The 21,754-nt window shown below is 41.7% G+C and overlaps 1 protein-coding gene and 1 long non-coding RNA gene across 2 annotated transcripts in view; one reads left to right on the top strand and one right to left on the bottom strand.

Annotated features, from left to right (window-relative positions):
* Positions 1–235: 235 nt before the first annotated feature.
* On the bottom strand, positions 236–8,076 carry GIMAP2 (GTPase, IMAP family member 2). The gene is made up of 3 exons (XM_005551148.5): positions 7,990–8,076; positions 6,692–6,727; positions 236–1,563 (listed from the first exon to the last, which is right to left on the bottom strand). The coding sequence occupies exons 2-3, from the start codon at positions 6,717–6,719 to the stop codon at positions 569–571; spliced, it is 1,023 nt and encodes a 340-aa protein (XP_005551205.3). The 5' UTR covers positions 6,720–6,727; positions 7,990–8,076; the 3' UTR covers positions 236–568.
* LOC102137076 (uncharacterized) overlaps positions 6,014–21,754 on the top strand; it is a 37,060-nt gene continuing 21,319 nt past the window's right edge. The window contains exons 1-2 of the long non-coding RNA XR_010585923.2: positions 6,014–6,252; positions 10,276–10,350. This is a non-coding gene — a long non-coding RNA (uncharacterized lncRNA). The remainder of the gene's footprint in view (positions 6,253–10,275; positions 10,351–21,754) is intronic.

Here is a 21,754-nt window from a genome sequence, read left to right as displayed (position 1 = left end):
ATAAAAATTCTGTTTCTTTTAATAAATGTAGCCTCTATTTGCACCTAGCAAGATGATGCTTCAGAATATCCAGTCCAATTTACTATCTTTTCTGACATTTGTCTTTACCTATGTTTCAGTGATCAATCTGAAGGACGTCTGGGCTAAAATCTGGCTAAAATGAGTCATGTGTCCACTTATCATTTTCTAAGGAGAAAACTATAGAAGAGAATTAACAACATATGATCAAAGGAACTTTACAGTTTATGTAATATTATTTTATTGCCATTTTCATTATATTCAGTAGAAACAGTAGTACTAGAAAGAAGAAAATGAGTTTTTAGGAACATAAAACTGGCTTTAAATATTTGAAAATGAGAGGAATTTTATGTTTACAGATTTCAAAAGGCTTTGATATTATATTTCAATGCAGACAGTAACTTACCGTATGATTTGGTTCATTAATAATTGGAGTGATGTTAAGATTTAAACATTTCATAGAATCTCAAATATGACATCGGGTACCACATTTTACAGGGAAAGCACTGTGATTCACCCACTAGTGAGTAAATAATAAAAAATTCACCCACTAGTGAGTAAATAACCTAGGAGTCCTGCGTTCTAGTCTAATAACTGTTCTCGAAACTATCATTAACTTTTTGGGTATAATAAACAGCAAGCTGCAGAGTAAATTGCACATACTAAAGAGTAAGCAACAAAACAAAGTGCACATGCTGTGCAATATGCAAAGCAACAGAATTAGCAATCTGAGACACAACTGAATACAAAATAAAACACACAGTTGTGTTTTGATTAAGGCTCTTTTCAGGCAATTTGCTTCAGCCAAGGCTGTGTAACTTCTCTGAGTTTCCATGTACTTTATAAGGCTCTCTTTGAATTCCTTTAATTTTTGATCTGATCCCACAGATCCACATTTAGACCTCTGTATTAGGCTGTACAGCCCATTGGTATAGTGATCACCATTTTTCTCCATCAACAGATCCTCAATCAAGTCCATTAGCTCCTTCACTTGGTCATCCTGATTTCTCCCTTCAGCACGGTTATTAAAGGCACAGATTCGCCCACCACATGCTGCCACCAGCTTGCTTAGGGCTTTGTTATCAGAGTTGCGCACGTAATCCATCAGGGAGCCACCACTGAGGTCTTCCTTGTGGGTAAAGAGGACAATTGTGTGTCTCATGGCATCCTCTCCAAAGATCTCCTTCACCCTCTGTGCAGCCTCCTGGTCCTGTGAGGTGTAGCGGCCCAGCTGAGTCACCAGGAGCAGCACATGGGGTCCTGGTGCAGAGAGCAAGTAGCACCTCTGCACCTCTTTGTACAGAGCTTCACAGTGGTCCTTCCAAGAAAACATATCTGGTGTGTCAATAATGACAATCTCTCTATCTCCCCAGCTTCCCTGACTTTTGCTGCAAGTCTTAGTCAAGGTCCGGGAACTCAGCTTTGATTCAAATGCTTGCTTCCTGAGGATGCTGTTCCCTGCAGCACTTTTGCCGGTTCCTGTTTTGCCCACAAGGATGATTCTCAGCTCAGATCTGCTGGCACATTGGCCCTTTGCATGTGATCCTGTGAGGAGCAAGTTTACTGTGTTTATCACCACATTGATCATGGCAGTGGAATTTTTTTTTCTTTTTCTGTCTTTTTTTTGAGACCAAGTCTCACTCTGTCACCCAGGCTGGAGTGCAGTGTCACAATCTAGGCTCACTGCAAGCTCCACCTCCTGGTTTCACGCCATTCTCCTGCCTCAGTCTCCCGAGTAACTGGGACTATAGGCGCCCACCACCGCGCCAGGCTAATTTTTTTTTTTTTTGTATTTTTAGTAGAGATGGGGTCTCACCCCATGGTCTCGATCTCCTGCCGTGATCTGCCCACCTCCGCCTCCCAAAGTGCTGGGATTACAGGTGTGAGCCACCGCGCCCAGCTGGCAGTGGAATATTTTTTAATGGTAAGGAGGTATTCCCCGTTATGTAAAAGGATACTCTCATATCTGTTTCATGTATGAAATGAAAACTAACTTGATTTCTCTAGGACTGCAGGATATTGCCATTTGGAGCCTAGGAAAACACACTTGGGGATGAGATGGATTTAGAAACATTTCTCATCATGCAGTGGTTGCCTGAATCACTCAGTCCTGGATCTCTAGAAGAAAAGTTCTCTGGAGATCAGAGATGTGTAGGCAAGGCCATGGGTTCCATCTCAATGTGGGTCAAGTGACCTGGCTCTGTTTCAAGGCCAGAGGTTTCTCCTCTGACCTTTGCTGGGCAGAGTGGGGTCATGACTACCAGGGAAGTGTCTAGACCAGCAAAATATTAGAATGAGCAGTGTAAAATTATTTTTATTAGTGAAGAAATAACTGAGATCTTATAAAGGATATCATAATTTTGCTTAGAAAGGATGGCATAATTTTTGTAAAAGATATTCACAGAATATGGTAAACTTCCCTCTCTCTTTCCCCATTTCCCTTCAACGTGGGTAAGGTTCTGGGGAGACGAGTGAATGGGGACAGAGGTATGAAGGAGCTTGAGACTTTAGGGAAAAAATGTGTTTCATTCATTCCCCCTAAAGGGGAAGGCATAGGAGCCATGGTGCCATTTCTGCTGGTCCACATGGCAGTGAAAGGAATGACTTGTCTAGGGCAGGTTCATGGAAGACTCAAGATGCAGCTTTGTAGTGGAGAGATGAGTTATTTAACTTGCAAGGTAGGGGTACTCTGACTCCTGAGGGTTAACTCCTTGATTCCTTTACTGTAAGGGAGGAACATTTGACCTGTATGAATGAAATGGAATACCATGATAACAGAAGAATCTTTCTGGAGGGAATATCCAAACAAACTAAGACTCTTCTGCTAAGCCCATGGCCTTTTGGGGTTTAGCTGTTCCTTACTGTCATGTTGCAGAAATAAAGTTGGAGAAAGAACATCTACATTGACTACAGAATATCAGAGCTTAGAAGGAACTTAGACTGTACAAAGAAAATGAGCTTTCTGAGAGGCAGCATGCAGTGGTGAAGAATAAAGAATCTGGAGCTGGATTGCTTAGTTTTAATTGTCTTTCCATTGCTAGTCATATGATCTTGGACAACTGATTAATTTCTCTGCATCTGGAGAAGATGACGGTTTACTCCATGTGGTGGTGTTCTAAGTATTAAATAAGTTAATATATGTAAAGAACTTAAAAGAGTGCTGGTGCACTAAAGCACTTAGTGAAAATTAGGCTAGGATTGTTTACAGCAACCTCCTTATAGAGGAAGTAACTTGCATGCAGCGGTTAAGTAACTTGGACAAAGTCCTAAATAGTTAGTGAAATCTACCATTTATTGAGAACTTTTAATGTGCCAGGATCTGTTCCAAGTGGTTTACCTTCATTACCTAATGTACTCCTTCTAGCAATGGTATGAGTTAGGTGCTGCAATGCCCACCAGGGGTCTTGTTCTTATTTGGTTCAAATGACCTCTTGGGCTCACAGAACTGCCATGGGCCTCACTGGGACACTAGTCTACTTTAATGGAAATCTTAGCTTGCCAGAGGGACAATGTTGGGCCTTCCACCTAGTGGAAGTCTATGCAGCAATTCATGGAACACTGCAAACTGTCACCTGGGGATGTCCCAGGGCAAGGAGATGGCATCTTGAGCAGTTAGAGAAGCCACCCGGACTCACAGGAGCCAGTGTCTCTTGTAGCAACCCTAGGGGTTTAGCTTCCAGATTCCCTGCAAGGAACATGAGAGTTACAAAAGTCACTCTGCTCAGGGAAGTTCCAAACAGCTTCCTAGCGTGTATTTATAGTTCTTTCAGCATAGATACAATTCACCCATCAAGAGAAGTTTTCAACCATAAGCAAAGTTCCTAATAATGTTATAGACATTTTACTCTTATTAAATTACTAGAGAATCTGAGCTAAAACGTTTAACCAAAGATTAAATTCTCAGGCAGAAAGGGAAATGGTTTGTCAACCTTTTTACCCATGGGTTTCTTTTATTCACCTTATTTTACACATGAATCTGCAACTTGGCCAAGAACTTAGAGCTATTAAAATTAACCAATTTTGTAAATGAAAAAGCTGGCAGTTGAACCAGCCCATTTTCTATGCCTGAAGTATTAGTGCTTTGCCATGCTGCTACACTAATACTTGTTGCATATATTTAAGTATTTTCTCTTCCAGCCAAATTGGCCAAAACTTATGGACATTTATTCTTATTTTCTGTATGCCAGTGAAGTTATGGCCTCACAGTGGGCAGGCAATGTACACTTTTACTTAAAAGGAAGCAGGCATTACATTACAGATTTCTATATTCTGAAAACAGCAGCCAAGCAGCTCCTGATACACCTTGCTGGTGCTTGCTTAGAGGTAGCCAAACTGCACCTTTAACCTTCCTCTCGCCTATGAAAACAGAAATCAAGGGAGTCACTGAAGAGAACCGGTGGGAGTCCTGAGTTTCTGGCCTCCTAGGAAGTGCAGCCTCATTCTCTCCCGTGGGGAGGGTATAGGGAAGAGAATTCTCTGCATCCAAAGCCAAGTGAGAGGGTCTCTAAAACATCCACTCATAAATATTGGGCACGACACCGAAGTTGAGAGATAGGTCATTTCCCAGATGGGTGTCTGCTGAATGACAGAAACTGGTAAGCCTATCCAAGTGCAGCAAAGTGAAGAGAATTCTTGAGCAAATTTAGAGAGAAGTAAGATATTACCTGGAGTTTGGAGACATGTATAAACATGGAAATTGGTGTCTATTTCCTTTCTGGAGAATTCTAAATTTTGAAGGCAGACTAGAGCCAACTAGGAGACCAGGATAAGGTGTAAGAAGCAATGGCTTAGGGGGTTTCCCATGGACAGAAGGGATCTTACAGAAAATAACGAGGCACAGCTGCCTTGATGAGGCCCTGCCAAAGGCCTGCCTTGTATGGCAAAGGGAGTGCAATAGTAAGAGGAAGCCAGGGGTGCCATGAAGGTGGGAGCAGAGGTCTAGTTGGATAATTCAGCCAGAGAGGGCACAGCCTCTGGCAGGAAGTGTGCAAAGCATCAGCCCCATGGGGCCGCCACAGTGTCCTCGCACGGTGGAGGGTGTCTGCTGTAATGGGGCATGGGATGGTGGTGAGGACCAGCCAGGAGACGACTGCAAAGACAATGGGACTCAAGCACTCCACTTTCTTTCTCCAGTCACCCATCCTCCTGCCTGATGGGGAAAGAAGGACTAGCATGAGGGTTGAGGAGGCAGAGCTGGAAGGGAGAGGAGGACTTTTGGAAGGTCCCAGAGTTCAGGCTGAGGCTGAGGCTGAGGCTGAGGTAGAGGAAGGAGAAACTCATACTGAATGTAAGTTTGATATTAGATGGCACCGAACAATGCAACACCTGATGTATGTGTCATAGGGACTTTAATAGACTATTCTTCTAGTCTGCATTAATCATAAAGGCAACTGCCTGAGATGGCATCAATAAATCAAGATTGTGGCCAGGCGCGGTGGCTCATACCTGTAATCCCAACACTTTGCGAGGCTGAGGCAGGCAGATCACTTGAGGTCAGGAGTTGTAGATCAACCTGGCCCACATGGTGAAACCTTGTCTCTACTAAAAATACAAAAATTACCCAGGCATAGTGACACATGCCTGTAATCCCAGCTACTCAGGAGGCTGAGGCAGGAGAATCACTTGAACCTGAGAGGCAGAGGTTACAGTGAGCCACAGAGTGAGACTGGGCCACAGAGCAAGACTCCATCACCCCCCCCCCAACCAAAACAAAAGGAAATCAAGATTGCATAATAAGAGGCAGTGATGGGAGGAAAAAAAGTTGTTTCTCATTTGGATCGCAGAGTTCAGCTTGTTAATAAACAAGTTCCATACACAATGAAGCCAGAGACCTCCTATTTCTCACAGGTGAGGGTTGAGTGTGAAGGGAACTTGGAAGGGAGGAAGATCTGGGCTCTTCTTGATGTAAGAGACTGAAGATAGGGCTGGCGAGGGGCAGAGAGTGAGGAGGAGGGAGTGGGAAAGGGGAGGTCAAGATACAGAGAGAAAGACACCCATACCATACAGATAGCAGAAACAGGTGCAAGAAGAGGAGAGAGAGAGAGAGAGGACAAGGGAAAGAAAGGGAATGATAGAGTCAGAGACAGAGAGAGAGAGAGAGAGAGAGAGAGACAAAGAATCTATAGAAGTGTGAGAGAAGGAAGAGAAGACTGAATGGTAGGAGAAGGAATATATCAAAGAGATCTGAAAGATTTGTGCATAAGGGAAAAGCCTGGATGCATATTTTGGATCCTGGTGAGTATTTTAACAATTTTCAGGCCAGATGTGGTGGTTCATGCCTGTAATCCCAGAACTTTGCAAGGTCGAGGCTGGCGGAAACCCCGTCTCTACTAAAAATAATAATAATTTAAAAAAATAGCTGGACATGGTGGTGTGTGCCTTTAGTCCCAGCTACTCAGGAGGCTGAGGCAGGAGAATCACTTGAACCTGAGTGGTGGAGGTTGCAGTGAGCCAAGATGGCGCCACTGCACTCCAGCCTGGGTGACAGAGCGAGACACCATCTCAAAACAAACAAACGAACAACAACAACAAAACCAAAACAAAAACCTGCAATTTTCAGCTGCCGGTGGTGGTAGCTGTGGGAGTTAGAATAAGATCCTTCATTCTTTTTTATTTTGCCCCAACATCATCAGAAGACACACACACACACACACAAGAGAAGTCACTTTCTTACCCCAGTGATTGTGTTCATTTTGGTCCATTGGTGTTCCTGAGAAACAGACAGACAAGAAACTTATTTTTCAGTTCTAAATCCTGAAAGATCTTTATTTTTCTTTTCTTTTTCTTTCTTTCTTTTTTTCTTTCTTTTTTTTTGAGACACAGTTTCACTCTGTCACCCAGGCTGGAGTGCAGTGGTGCGATCTTGGCTCACTGCAACCTCCACATCCTGGGTTCAAGCGATTCTCCTGCCTCAGACTCCCGAGTAGGTGGGATTACAAGTGTGCACCACCACCCCTGGCTAATTTTTGTAGTTTTAGTAGAGACAGGGTTTGACCATGTTGGCCAGGCTGGTCTCGAACTCCTGACCTCAATTGATCCACCCGCCTCGGCCTCCCAAAGTGCTGGAATTAAAAGCATAAGCCACCGCGCTAGGCCAAGATCCTTATATTTCTAAACAACCATGCTTCATTTGTCTACTAATAAGGGACAAGATGGGTGGGAAAAGAATGACTTCCTACTTTACAGAGAACTGGAATCACTTGCTGAGGAGCTGAGAAGTGGGTTTCGTTCGTAAGCCTCACACCCAGTTCTCTCTCGCTTCCTTCCTCCCATCCTCTCACAGGTCAGCCCGGCTCCCTTCTGTTTTTGTTTTGCCTGCACACTCTTCCCTTCTGTCAGCTTTCTTTGTAGGTGTGCCTTCCCTTACACCTGAGGCTCAGTCCTCCCTTTCCCTCTCTTTCTTTTTCCACCTTGCCTCCTTCCCTCCTCTACTCTCTCCAAACCTCCTCCCTCATGTTGAGTCTTTGCTGACAGACTCAATGAATTAAGATTATGACTCTGGGAAACCGTGCAATCCTTTAAGCTAGAAATACACTTCACTTGATCCATCAATTGCTTGAATTTTCCTCATTCCCCAACAGCCATTGATTATGAAGCCCTTGCAATCTAGGAACTACTATGCAGTGAGAAGTATCGGTACATTTTCATCAGCTAGTTTCTCTTGCTTAAATCTGGCAGGCATAGACCAAGCCTACAAGCACAGAAAACTGAAAGCCACATGTTAATGCCCAGATTCTTCCCAGTTAGCACTTTTTATTGGCTTTATACTATGGAAATTCTTTCTTTGCCAGTGATGTGTAAAGCAAATTGCATTGGTTTCCTGTAAACTGGCTTCACTTAAGGAAAAGGCAGTCACTCTAAATTGTTTCTCTTAAAATAGGACAAATTTGTTCTAAGAAAAATGAAAATGTTTGTGCATGGCTTGGAACCTAGAAATCAACACTGCAGAACTTTTTGTAAATCTTGGCTTACCTGATTTACTGTCCAAAGAAACAGTTGGCTCCCTGTTCAGTCCTGTTATCTTGTAGCTCAGCTCCAAGAGAAAAAGAAAGTAAAACTGAAACTCCAGATGGTCTTCTTCCTCTCTTAATCTTCACTGAGCTTCCTGACTGCTAACAAACCCCACCACGTGCCTATGTCTGAAATTCTCTTTCATGCCATTAAACAAAATAAAGTTTAAATGGAAAGTTAATCAGTAGTTATTTACTGTCATGCGGGCCAACTGTCTCTTCTCAAAAGTGAAAAAAGAGTGTTTTAATTATTTCATCTGTACTAGAAAGAAAGGCACGAATGCCAAGGAAGTTGGTAGATTTCAGTCCTTCCCAGCTGGGATATGTCCTAACAGTTAGAAGTTTGTCTAGATGCAAATGACCCCCCGAGAAGGGCTTAAACCTCATTCACACTGGCAGCAGGGATTGTTCTAAAGCAGATGCCACTGGGAGAGAAGAGGAGCCTCTGATAGGCACTGCCCAGGGGAAGAAGGGCACAGAAAGGGGAACCTGAGAGGGGCCGGTGTTGTACGAGTCTGATTGTAAGGACCATTAACCATCAAAACGTTTTTACATAATTCATTCATGGCTTCTAGGTTTCTGGGCCTTTCTTCCCTGTCCAGCTCTATAATTTCAGAGAACCTCCCTGTGGGGAGAAATTGTCTAGGAAATATCTATAGTAATAATCTGGAGTGGTTTATATTGAAGAAGAATAACGCAAATAATTACAGTTGAAATCGTCCAAATATTCTTTTTCTTATACATAGGGCAGTTGCCACAGCAGGGGAAGAAAGACATGGAATTTCTATTGTCTTTAAATACCCCCAGATTAGTAGTGATATGCATTGCTTTCTTTCCAAACTCATTGGTCAAAATAATCACATAGCCCTAGGCTCCTAATCACAAAGCCCTAGGCTCCTAATCACATGGCTCTCCTATTGAGAGGTGACAACATGCTAGCAGCCCTCGCTCTCGGTGCCTCCTCAGCCTCAGCGTCCACTCTGGCAGCGCTTGAGGAGCGCTTCAGCCCGCCACGGCACTGTGGGAGTCCCTCTCTGGGCTGGCCGAGGCTGCAGCCGGCTCCCTCTGCTTGCAGGGAGGTGTGGAGGGAGAGGCACGGGCTGCGTGCTGCACGGAGTCCAGCGCCAGTTCCGGCCGGCGTGGGCGCGACTCGGGGGCCCAGCACTCAGAGCGGCTGACCGGTGCCTCCAGCCCAGGGCAGTGAGAGGCTTAGCACCTGGGCCAGCAGCTGCGGTGGGTGGGCCCGGTCCCGAGCAGTGCCGGCCGGTGCTGTGCTCGAGCTCTCGCGGGGCCTCAGCTGCCTCTTCGTGCGCTGCCCCCTGCTCCACAGCACTCAGTGCCATCAACCACCCAGGGGCTGAAGAGTACAGGTGCAAATGACCCCCTGAGAAGTGGATTCCGGGGGACTGGCAGGGCAGCTCCACCGGCGGAAGCCACTAGGTGAAGCCAGCTGGGCTCCTGAGTCTAGTGGGGACTTCGAGAACTTTTATGTCTAGCTAAGGGATTGTAAATACGCCAATCAGCACTCTGTGTCTAGCTCAAGGTTTGTAAATACATCAATCAGTACTCTGTATCTAGCTAAGCTAGTGGGGACTTGGAGAACTTTTATGTCTAGCTAGAGGATTGTAAGTGCACCAAGCGCTCTGTGTCTAGCTCAGGGATTGTAAACACACCAATCAGCACTCTGTCAAAATGGACCAATCAGCAGGATGTGGGTGGGGCCAGATGAGGGAATAAAAGCAGTCTGTCCCTCCAGGCAGCTTCCGCAACCCCATCCCGTATCCTTCCACGTGGTGTAGGCTTTGTGTTTCCCCTCTGCAATAAATCTTGCTGCCACTCACTCTTTCGGTCCACATTGCTTTTATGAGCTGTAACACTCACCCTGAAGGTCTGCAGCTTCACTCCTGAAGCCAGTGAGACCACAAACTCTCCGGGAAGAACAAACAATTCCAGACGTGCTGCTTTTAAGATCTGTAGCACTCACCTCGAAGGTCTGCAGCTTCACTCCTGAAGCGAGTGAGACCAAGAACCAACCAGAAGGAAGAAACTGGGGACACACTATCTTTAAGAACTGTAACACTCACCGTGAGGGTCCACAGTTTCATTCTTGAAGTCAGTGAGACCAAGAACCCATCAATTCTGGACACATTATGAGGGAGACTGGGGAATGCAGTGGACCCTATGGAACCTGGGTGAACACTACCACCTTTATAACACACAATTGTTGCTCTGTTTCTTTTTCTTCCAGATCCTTTACTGTACAATCTCATAAGCGTGCTTGAAGAACAATACACAGGCAACTCCTGCTTGATATCTATAATCTGTAAGTCTATAATTTAGTCCTAAAAATGAAATATTCTATGTAAAAACACTATTTCTTATTGTTTTATGTGTGAAACCAAGGTAATGAAATATGCATCAAACTGAAAGCTTACCAATTTTCTAAATCATAAATAGAATTTATGAGAAAAAACTGTCAACTTAGAATACCAGAATTATAATATATGCTTCTCTGAATACCAAAAAAAATTACTTTAGGCTTATTTTATTTTATTTTATTTTGATTTGGAGTCTCACTTGTCACCCAGGCTGGAGTGCAGTGGCACAATCTTGGCTCACTGCAATCTCCACCTCCTGGGTTCAAGCGATTAGCCTGCCTCAGTCTCCCAAGTAGCTGGAATTACGGGCACTGGGCTAATATTTTGTATTTATTTATTTATTTATTTTAATAGAGACGGGGTTTCACTGTGTTAGCCAGGATGATCTTGATCTGCTAACCTCATGATCCGCCCGCTTTGGCCTCCCAAAGTGCTAGGAATACAGGCGTGACCCACTGCATCTGGCCTAATAATTTAGGTTTATAAATAAAAAATATTGGATGATGTAAGTGGGAGTGCAAGGCATCTACAGGTCTAATGAATTCAGTGGATCACCTACACGACCCATGTTCATTTCATCTAACTATCCATTTTCAGCGTTGGCTTTATCTTACTTTGGTAGAAAGACGGATTTGTAATTCCATAAATTATGCTCAGGAACAGCAGTGTCTAGAGAAAAGTTTGTAATTTTCCTTTTCTGTAACGGTTTTTTAAGGAAAAAGTAAACTTTAATAAAAAACAAAAATGATAAATATGTATATAATAACAGATTCAAAATACATAAAACAAAAATTGTCAGGACTAGAGGGGAAAGAAATCCACAAGCAGCTGGAGATTTTAATACTTCTTTTTTAGTAATTGATAGAATAACTTGATAAAAAATTCATGATGATATGGAAGATCAGAAAAGTACTATTAACCATCTTGAGATAATTGATACTTATAAAACATTATGCTTTACAACTGCAGAATACGTATTCTTTTTCAAGTGAACATCTACCTTCATGAAGACATAATATGATGGAAAATAGTCTCAATAAATTTGAAACTACTGAAACCATACAAAGTATGTTCTCTGACAACAATTGGATGATGCAAAGAAATCAATAACAATATGATGTCTAGATAATGCCCAAATGTGTCAAAATTTGAAAACTGATAATGAAAACAAAACTTACCATAACTCATTGAATGTAGTTAAATCAGTGCTTAAAAGGCAGTATATAGCTGTGTTTATATAAAAAAGATAGAAAGGAAGAAAGAAAGGAAGTATGGAAGAGAAAGAGAAAGGAAGGAATCCTTGCTACAGCTAGGAGAAAAAATTCTCAAAAATGTATCTAGAAAAATATGTTATTCATGATAAAGAACTTTTATAACTCAATAATTTAAAAAAGACACATAACCTAATAAAAATGGGCAAAAATTGAACAGATACTTCAGAAAAGGAGATACATGAATAACACAGTTACTTAACATCTTTTTTTTTCAACTTTTAAATTCAGGGGTATATGTGCAAGTTAGTGATATAGGTAAACCTGTGTCATAGAAGTTTGTTGTACAGATTATTTTATTACCCAAGTATTAAGCCTAGTACTCAATAATTCTTTTTTCTCATCCTCTCCTCCTCCTACTCTTCACCCTCTGGTAATCCCCAGTGTCTGATGTTCCCTTGTATGTGTTCATCTGTTCTCATCATTTACCTTCCACTTATAAGTGAGAATATGCAGTATTTGGCTTTCTGTTCTTGTGTTAGTTTGCTAAGGGTAATGGCCTCCAGCTCCATCTATGTTCCTGCAAAGGATATGATCTCATTCATTTTTATGGCTGCAGAGTATTCTATGGTGCATATGTACTGCATTTTCTTTATCCAGTCTACCATTATTGGGGATTTAGGTTGATTCCATGTCTTTGCTACTGTGAATAGTGCTGCAGTGAACATACATGTGTCTTTATGACAGAATGATTTATATTTCTTTGAGTATATACCCAGTAATGGGATTACTGGGTCAAATGGTAGTTTTGTTTTTAGGTCTTTGAGGAAATACCACATTGCTTTCCACAAATGTTGAATTAATTTACACTCCTACCAATGGTGTATAAATGTTCCCTTTTCTCTGCAACCTCACCAGCATATGTTAATTTTTGATTTTTTAATAATAGTCGTTTGGACTGGTGTGAGATGGTCTCTCATTGTTGTTTTGATTTGCATTTCTCTAATGATCAGTGATGTTGAGCATTTTTTCATATGCTTGTTGGCTGCATGTATGTCTTCTTTTGAAAAGTGTCTGTTCATGTCCTTTGCCCTTTTTTTTTTTCATACTTTAAGTTCTAGGGTACATGTGCACAACGTGCAGGTTTGTTACATATGTATACATGTGCCATGTTGGTGTGCTGCACCCATTAACTCGTCATTTACATTAGGTATATCTCCTAATGCTATCCCTCCCCACCCCGCTCCCCATGATAGGACCCAGTGTGTGATAATCCCCTTCCTGTGTCCAAGTGATATCATTGTTCAATTCCCACCTATGAGTGAGAACATGCAGTATTTGGTTTTCTGTTCTTGCGATAGTTTGCTGAGAATGATGGTTTCCAGCTGCATCCATGTCCCTACCAAGGACACGAACTCATCCTTTTTTATGGCTGCGTAGTATTCCATGGTGTGTATGTGCCACATTTTCTTAATCCAGTCTGTCACTGATGGACATTTGGGTTGATTCCAAGTCTTTGCTATTGTGAATAGTGCCGCAATAAACATATGTGTGCATGTGTCTTTATAGCAACATGACTTATAATCCTTTGGGTATATCCCCAGTAATGGGATGGCTGGGTCAAATGGTATTTCAAGTTTTAGATCCTTGAGGAATCACCACATTGTGTTCCACAATGGTTGAACTAGTTTACAGTCCCACTAATAGTGTAAAAGTGTTCCTATTTTTCCACATCCTCTCCAGCACCTGTTGTTTCCTGACTTTTTAATGATTGCCATTCTAACTGGTGTGAGATGGTATCTCATTGTGGTTTTGATTTGCATTTCTCTGATGGTGAGTGATGATGAGCATTTTTTCATGTGTCTGTTGGCTGTATGCATGTCTTCTTTTGAGAAATGTCTGTTCATATCCTTTGCCCACTTTTTGATGGGGTTGTTTGTTTTTTTCTTGTAAATTTGTTTGAGTTCTTTGTAGGTTCTGGGTATTAGCCCTTTGTCTGATGAGTAGATTGCAAAGATTTTCTCCCATTCTGTAGGTTGCCTGTTGACTCTGATGGTAGTTTCTTTTGCTGTGCAGAAGCTCTTTAGTTTAATTAGATCCCATTCATCAATTTTGGCTTTTGTTGCTGTTGCTTTTGGTGTTTTAGACATGAAGTCCTTGCCCATGCCTGTGTCCTGAATGGTATTTCCTAGGTTTTCTTCTAGGGTTTTTATGGTTTTAGGTCTAACATTTAAGTCTCTAATCCATCTTGAATTAATTTTCATATAAGGAGTAAGGAAAGGATCCAGTTTCAGCTTTCTACTTATGGCTAGCCAATTTTCCCAGCACCATTTATTAAATAGGGAATCCTTTCCCCATTTCTTGTTTTTGTCAGGTTTGTCAAAGATCAGATGGCTGGAGATGTGTGGTATTATTTCTGAGGGCTCTGTTCTGTTCCATTGGTCTATATCTCTGTTTTGGTACCAATACCATGCTGTTTTGGTTACTGTAGCCTTTTAGTATGGTTTGAAGTCAGGTAGCATGATGCCTCCAGCTTTGTTCTTTTGGCTTAGGATTGTCTTGGCAATGCGGGCTCTTTTTTGGTTGCATATGAACTTTAGAGCAGTTTTTTCCAATTCTGTGAAGAAAGTCATTTGTAGCTTAATGGGGATGGCACTGAATCTATAAATTACCTTGGGCAGTATGGCCATTTTCATTTCTTTTTTTAAATTATTATTGTATTTTATTTTTAATTTAATTTAATTTATTTATTTATTCATTTTTTTATTATACTTTAAGTTCTAGGGTACATGTGCATAACGTGCAGGTTTGTTACATATGTATGCTTGTGCCATGTTGGTGTGCTGCACCCGTCAACTCATCAGCACCCATCACCTCGTCATTTACATCAGGTATAATTCCCAATGCAATCCCTCCCCCTTTCCCCCTCCCCATAATAGGCCCTGGTGTGTGATGTTCCCTTTCCCAAGTCCAAGTGATCTCATTGTTCAGTTCCCACCTATGGGTGAGAACATGCGGTGTTTGGTTTTCTGTTCTTGCGATAGTTTGCTGAAAATGGTGGTTTCCAGCTGCATCCATGTCCCTACAAAGGACACAAACTCATCCTTTTTTATAGCTGCATAGTATTCCATGGTGTATATGCGCCACGTTTTCTTAATCCAGTCTGTCACTGACGGACATTTGGATTGATTCCAAGTCTTTGCTATTGTGAATAGTGCCACAATGAACATACGTGTGCATGCGTCTTTATAGCAGCATGATTTATAATCCTTTGGGTATATCTCCAGTAATGAGATGGCTGGGTCATATGGTACTTCTAGTTCTAGATCCTTGAGGAATCGCTATACTGTTTTTCATAATGATTGAACTAGTTTACAATCCCACCAACAGTGTAAAAGTGTTCCTGTTTCTCCACATCCTCTCCAGCACCTGTTGTTTCCTGACTTTTTACTGATTGCCATTCTAACTGCTGTGAGATAGTATCTCGTTGTGGTTTTCATTTGCATTTCTCTGATGGTGAGTGATAATGAGCATTTTTTTCATGTGTCTGTTGGCTGTATGCAGTCTTCTTTTGAGAAATATCTGTTCATATCCTTTGCCCACTTTTTGATGGGGTTGTTTGTTTTTTTCTTGTAAATTTGTTTGAGTTATTTGTAGGTTCTGGATATTAGCCCTTTGTCAGATGAGTAGATTGCAAAATTTTTCTCCCATTCTGTAGGTTGCCTGTTCACTCTGATAGTAGTTTCTTTTGCTGTACAGAAGCTCTTTAGTTTAATTAGATCCCATTCATCAATTTTGGCTTTTGTTGCTGTTGCTTTTGGTGTTTTAGACATGAAGTCCTTGCCCATGCCTGTGTCCTGAATGGTATTTCCTAGGTTATCTTCTTGGATTTTTATGGTATTAGGTCTAACATTTAAGTCTCTAATCCATCTTGAATTAATTTTCATATAAGGAGTAAGGAAAGGATCCAGTTTCAGCTTTCTACTTATGGCTAGCCAATTTTCCCAGCACCATTTATTAAATAGGGAATCCTTTCCCCATTTCTTGTTTTTGTCAGGTTTGTCAAAGTTCAGATGGCTGTAGATGTGTGGTGTTATTTCTGTGGGCTCTGTTCTGTTCCATTGGTCTACATCTCTGTTTTGGTACTAGTACCATAATCTTTTGGTTACTGTAGCCTTGTAATATAGTTTGAAGTCAGGTAGCATGATGCCTCCAGCTTTGTTCTTTTGGCTTAGGATTGTCTTGGCAATGCGGGCTCTTTTTTGGTTCCATTTGAACTTTAAAGCAATTTTTTCCAATTCTGTGAAGACACTCATTGGTAGCTTGATGGGGATGGCATTGAATCTGTAAATTACCTTGGGCAGTATGGCCATTTTCATGATATTGATTCTTCCTATCCATGAGCATGGTATGTTCTTCCATTTGTTTGTGTCCTCTTTTTTTTCACTGAGCAGTGGTTTGTAGTTCTCCTTGAAGAGGTCCTTTACATCCCTTGTAAGTTGGATTCCTAGGTATTTTATTCTCTTTGAAGCAATTGTTAATGGAAGTTCATTCATGATTTGGCTCTCTGTCTGTTACTGGTGTATAAGAATGCTTGTGATTTTTGCATATTCATTTTGTATCCTGAGACTTTGCTGAAGTTGCTAATCAGCTTAAGGAGATTTTGGGCTGAGATGATGGGGTTTTCTAAATATACAATCATGTCACCTGCAAAGAGGGACAATTTGACTTCTTTTTTTCCTAACTGAATACCGTTTATTTCTCTCTCTTGCCTGATTGCTCTAGCCAGAACTTCCAACACTATGTTGAATAGGAGTGGTGAGAGAGGGCATCCCTGTCTTGTGCCAGTTTTCAAAGGGAATGCTTCCAGTTTTTGCCCATTCAGTATGATATTGGCTGTGGGTTTGTCATAAATAGCTCTTATTATTTTGAGATATGTTCCATCAATACCGAATTTATTGAGAGTTTTTAGCATGAAGGGCTGTTGAATTTTGTCGATGGCCTTTCTGCATCTATTGAGATAATCATGTGGTTTTTGTCTTTGGTTCTGTTTATATGCTGGATTACGTTTATTGATTTGCATATGTTGAACCAGCCTTGCATCCCTGGGATAAAGCCCACTTGATTGTGGTGGATGAGCTTTTTGATGTGCGGCTGGATTTGGTTTGCAAGTATTTTATTGAGGATTTTTGCATCAATGTTCATCAGGGATATTGGTCTAAAGTTCTCTTTTTTTGTTGTATCTCTGTCAGGCTTTGGTATCAGGGTGATATTGGCCTCGTAAAACGAGTTAGCAAGGATTCCCTCTTTTTCTATTGATTGGAATAGTTTCAGAAGGAATGGTACCAACTCCTCCTTGTACCTCTGGTAGAATTCGGCTGTGAATCCATCTGGTCCTGGAATTTTTTTGGTTGGTAATCTATTAATTGTTGCCTCAATTTCAGAACCTGCTAATGGTCTATTCAGGGATTCAACTTCTTCCTGGTTTAGTCTTGGGAGATTGTAAGTGTCCAGGAAATTATCCATTTCTTCTAGGTTTTCTAGTTTATTTGCATAGAGGTGTTTATAGTATTCTCTGATGGTAGTTTGTATTTCTGTGGGGTCAGTGGTGATATCCCCTTTATCATTTTTTTATTGCGTCTATTGGATTCTTCTCTCATTTTTTCTTTATTAGTCTTGGTAGCGGTCTATCAGTTTTGTTGATGTTTTCAAAAAACCAGCTACTGTATTCATTGATTTTTTGGGGGGTTTTTTGTGTCTCTATCTCCTTCAGTTCTGCTCTAATCTTAGTTATGTCTTGCCTTCTGCTAGCTTTTGAATGTGTTTGCTCTTGCTTCTCTAGTTCTTTTAGTTGTGATGTTGGAGTGTCAATTTTAGATCTTTCCTGTTTCTCTTGTGGGCATTTAGTGCTATAAATTTCCTTCTACACACTGCTTTAAATGTGTCCCAGAGATTGTGGTATGTTGTATCTTTGTTCTCATTGGTTTCAAAGAACATCTTTATTTCTGCCTTCATTTCGTTATGCACCCAGTAGTCATTCAGGAGCAGGTTGTTCTGTTTCCATGTAGTTGAGCAGTTTTGATAGAGTTTCTTAGTCCTGAATTCTAGTTTGATTGCACTGTGGTCTGAAAGACAGTTTGTTATAATTTCTGTTCTTGTACATTTGCTGAGGAGTGCTTTACTTCCAACTATGTGGTCTATTTAGGAATAAGTGTGATGTGGTGTTGAGAAGAATGTATATTCTGTTGATTTTGGGTGAAGAATCTGTAGATGTCTATTAGGTCCGCTTGGTGCAGAGTGAGTTCAATTCCTGGATATCCTTGTTAACTTTCTGTCTCGTTGATCTGTCTAATGTTGACAGTGGGGTGTTAAAGTCTCCCATTATTATTATTGTATAGGAGTCTAATCTCTTTGTAAGTCTCTAAGGACTTGCTTTATGAATCTGGGTGCTCCTGTATTGGGTGCATATATATTTAGGATAGTTAGCTCTTTCTGGTGATTCGATCCCCTTATCATTATGTAATGGCCTTCATTGTCTCTTTTCATCTTTGATGGTTTAAAGTCTGTTTTATCAGAAACTAGGATTGCAACTCCTGCTTTTTTTCTGTTTTCCATTTGCTTGGTAGATCTTCCTCCATCCCTTTGTTTTGAGCCTATGTGTGTCTCTGCATGTGAGATGGGTCTCCTGAATACAGGAAACTGATGGGTCTTGACTCTTTATCCAATTTGCCAGTCTGTGTCTTTTAATTGGACCATTTAGTCCATTTACATTTAAGGCTAATATTGTTATGTGTGAACTTGATCCTGTCATTATGATATTAGCTGGTTATTTTGCTCGTTAGTTGATGCAGTTTCTTCCTAGCATCAATGGACTTTACATTTTGGCATGTTTTTGCAATGGCTGGTACCTGTTGTTCCTTTCCATGTTTAGTGCTTCCTTCAGGATGTCTTGTAGGGCAGGCCTGGTGGTGACAAAATCTCTAAGCATTTGCTTGTCTGTAAAGGATTTTATTTCTCCTTCACTTATGAAACTTAGTTTGGCTGGATATGAAATTCTGGGCTGAAAATTCTTTTCTTTAAGAATGTTGAATATTGGCCCCCACTCTCTTCTGGCTTGTAGAGTTTCTGCCAAGAGATCTGCTGTTAGTCTGATGGGTTTCCCTTTGTGTGTAACCCGACCTTACTCTCTGGCTGCCCTTAAGATTTTTTCCTTCATTTCAACTTTGGTGAATCTGACAATTACGTGTCTTGGAGTTGCTCTTCTCGAGGAGTATCTTTGTGGCGTTCTCTGTATTTTCTGAATGTGAATGTTGGCCTGCCTTACGAGGTTGGAGAAGTTCTCCTGGATGATATCCTGAAGAGTGTTTTTCAACTTGGTTCCATTTTCCCCATCACTTTCAGGCACACCAGTCAGACATAGATTTGGTCTTTTCACATAATCCCATATTTCTTGGAGGCTTTGTTCATTTCTTTTTACTCTTTTTTCTCTGCACTGCTCTTCTCGCTTCATTTCATTCATTTCATCTTCAATTGCTGATACTCTTTCTTCCAGTCATCGAGTCGGTTACTGAAGCTTGTGCATTTGTCACGTAGTTCTCGTGTTATGGTTTTCATTTCTATGAGTTCTTTTAAGGTCTCTTCTGCATTGATTATTCTAGTTATCCAGTCATCCATTCTTTTTTCAAGGTTGTTAGTTTCTTTGCGCTGGGTACATAGTTCCTCCTTTAGCTCTGAGAAATTTGATTGACTGAAGCCTTCTTCTCTCAACTCATCAAAGTCATCCTCTGTCCAGCTTTGTTCCATTGCTGGTGATGAGCTGCGTTCTTTTGGAGGGGCAGATGTGGTCTGATTTTTTGAATTTCCAGCTTTCTGCACTGCTTTTTCCCCATCTTTGTGGTTTTGTCTGCCGTTGGTCTTTTATGATGGTGACGTACCAATGGGGTTTTGTTGTGGATGTCCTTTCTGTTTGTTAGTTTTCCTTCTAATAGTCAGGACCCTCAGCTGTAGGTCTGTCGGAGTTTGCTTGAGGTCTACTCCAGACCCTGTTTGCCTGGGTATCAGCAGCAGAGGCTGCAGAAGATAGAATACTGCTGAACAGTGAGTGTTGCTGTCTGATTCTTGCTGTGGAAGCTTCATCTCAGGGGTGTACCCCACCGTGTGAGGTGTGAGGTGTCGGTCTGCACCTAGTGGGGATGTCTCCCAGTTAGGCTACTCAGGACGGGGGTCAGGGACCCACTTGAGCAGGCAGTCTGTCCATTCTTAGGTCTCAACCTCCATGCTGGGAGATCCAGTGCTCTCTTCAAAGCTGTCAGACAGGGACATTTACATCTGCAGAGGTTTCTGCTACTTTTTGTTTAGCTATGCCCTGTCCCCAGAGGAGGAGTCTACAAGAGGCAGGCCAGCCTCCTTGAGCTGTGGTGGGCTTCACCCAATTTGAGCATCCAGGTGGCTTCATTTACCTACTTAAGCCTCAGCAATGGCGGGCGCCCCTCCCCCAGCCTCACTGCTGCCTTGCAGTTAGATCTCAGACTGCTGTACTAGCAATCAGGGAGGCTTCATGGGCGTGGGACCCTCCGGGCCAGTCATGGGATGTAATCTCCTGGTGTACCATTTGCTAAGACCCTTGGTAAAGCACAGTATTAGGGTGGGAGTTACCTGATTTTCCAGGTGTTGTGTGTCTCAATTTCCTTTGGCCAGGAAAGGGAATTCCCTTCCCCCTTGGGCTTCCCAGGTGAGGCGATGCCTCACCCTGCTTCAGCTCTTGCTGGTCAGGCTGCACCCGCGGACCAGCGCCAACTGTCCAACATGCCCCAGTGAGATGAAGCTGATACCTCAGTTGAAAATGCAGAAATCACCCATCTTCTGTGTTGCTCAGGCTAGGAGCTGGAGGCTGGAGCTGTTCCTATTTGGCCATCTTGGGCGCACCCCTCTTTTGCCCACTTTTTAATGGGGTCTTTTGTTTTTTTCTTGTACATTCGTTTAAGTTCCTTGTAGATACTGGATATTAGACTTTTGTCAGATGCAAAGATCTAATATCCAGCATGTATAAGAAAAAAATAGATTGCAAACATTTTCTCCTATTCTGTAGGTTGTCTGTTTATTCTGTTGATAGTTTTTTTGCTGTGAGAAACGTTTTAGTTTAATTAGATTCCATTTGTCAAATTTACTTTTGTTGCAATTGCTTTTGGCAAGTTCATTATAAAATCTTTGCCTGTTCCTGTGTCCAGAATGGTATTTCCTAGGTTATGTTCCAGGGATTTTATAGTTTTGGGTTTTACGTATAAGTCTTTAATCCAGCATGAGCTGATTTTTGTATATGGTGTGAGGAAGGGGTCCAATCTCAATCTTCTGCATATGGCTAGCCAATTATCCCAGCACCATTTATTGAATAGGGAGTCCTTTTCCCATTACTTGTTTTTGTCAGCTTTGTTGAAGATCAGAAGTTGTAGGTGTGTGGCCTTATTTCTGGACTCTCTATTCTGTTCCATTGGTCTATGTGCCTGTATTTGTACCAGTACCATGCTGTTTTGGTTACTGTAGCTCTGTAGTATAGTTTGAAGTTGGGTAGCATGGTGCTTCCAGCTTTGTTCTTTTTGCTTAGTATCGCCTTGGCTATTCAGGTTCTGTTTTGATTCCATATGAATTTTAAAATAGTTTTTTTTTTCCTAATTCTGTGAAGAATGTCATTGGTAGTTTGATAGGAATAGCATTAAAGCTTTAAATTGCTTTGGGCAGTGTGATGGTTAATACTGAGTGTCAACTTGATTGGATTGAAGGATACAAGGTATTGATCCTGGGTCTCTAAAGGTGTTCCCCAAAAGATTAACATTTGAATCAGTGGGCCAGGAAAGGCAGACCCACCCTTAATCTGGGTGGAAACAATCTAATCAGCTGTCAGCATGGTTAAAATATGACCAGGCAGAAAAATCTGAAGAGAGACTGGCCTAGCCTCCCAGCCTACATCTTTCTCCCATGCTGGATGCTTCCTACCCTCAAACATCAGACTCTAAGTTCTTCAGTTTTGGAACTTGGACTGGCTCCCCTTCCTCCTCAGCCTGAAGATGGCCTATTGTGTGAAATATATATGTATATTCCATTAGTTCTGTGCCTCTAGAGAACCCTGACTAATACAGGCAGA

This window comes from Macaca fascicularis, chromosome 3, assembly GCF_037993035.2.
Source record: "Macaca fascicularis isolate 582-1 chromosome 3, T2T-MFA8v1.1".
In the NCBI taxonomy this organism is placed as follows: domain Eukaryota; kingdom Metazoa; phylum Chordata; class Mammalia; order Primates; family Cercopithecidae; genus Macaca; species Macaca fascicularis.
Note: the sequence above shows the minus strand (reverse complement) of the source record. Positions and strands in the feature narration are given on the sequence as shown.

What these genes read in the sequence shown, in the direction of transcription:
- GIMAP2 (XM_005551148.5), bottom strand. Translation starts at nt 6,719, where the DNA reads ATGGACCAAAATGAACACAATCACTGGG. An exon ending in AAATGAACACAATCACTGGG is followed by an intron (nt 1,564 to 6,691) that starts GTAAGAAAGTGA and finishes TGCTCCTCACAG; the next exon opens with GATCACATGCAAAGGGCCAA.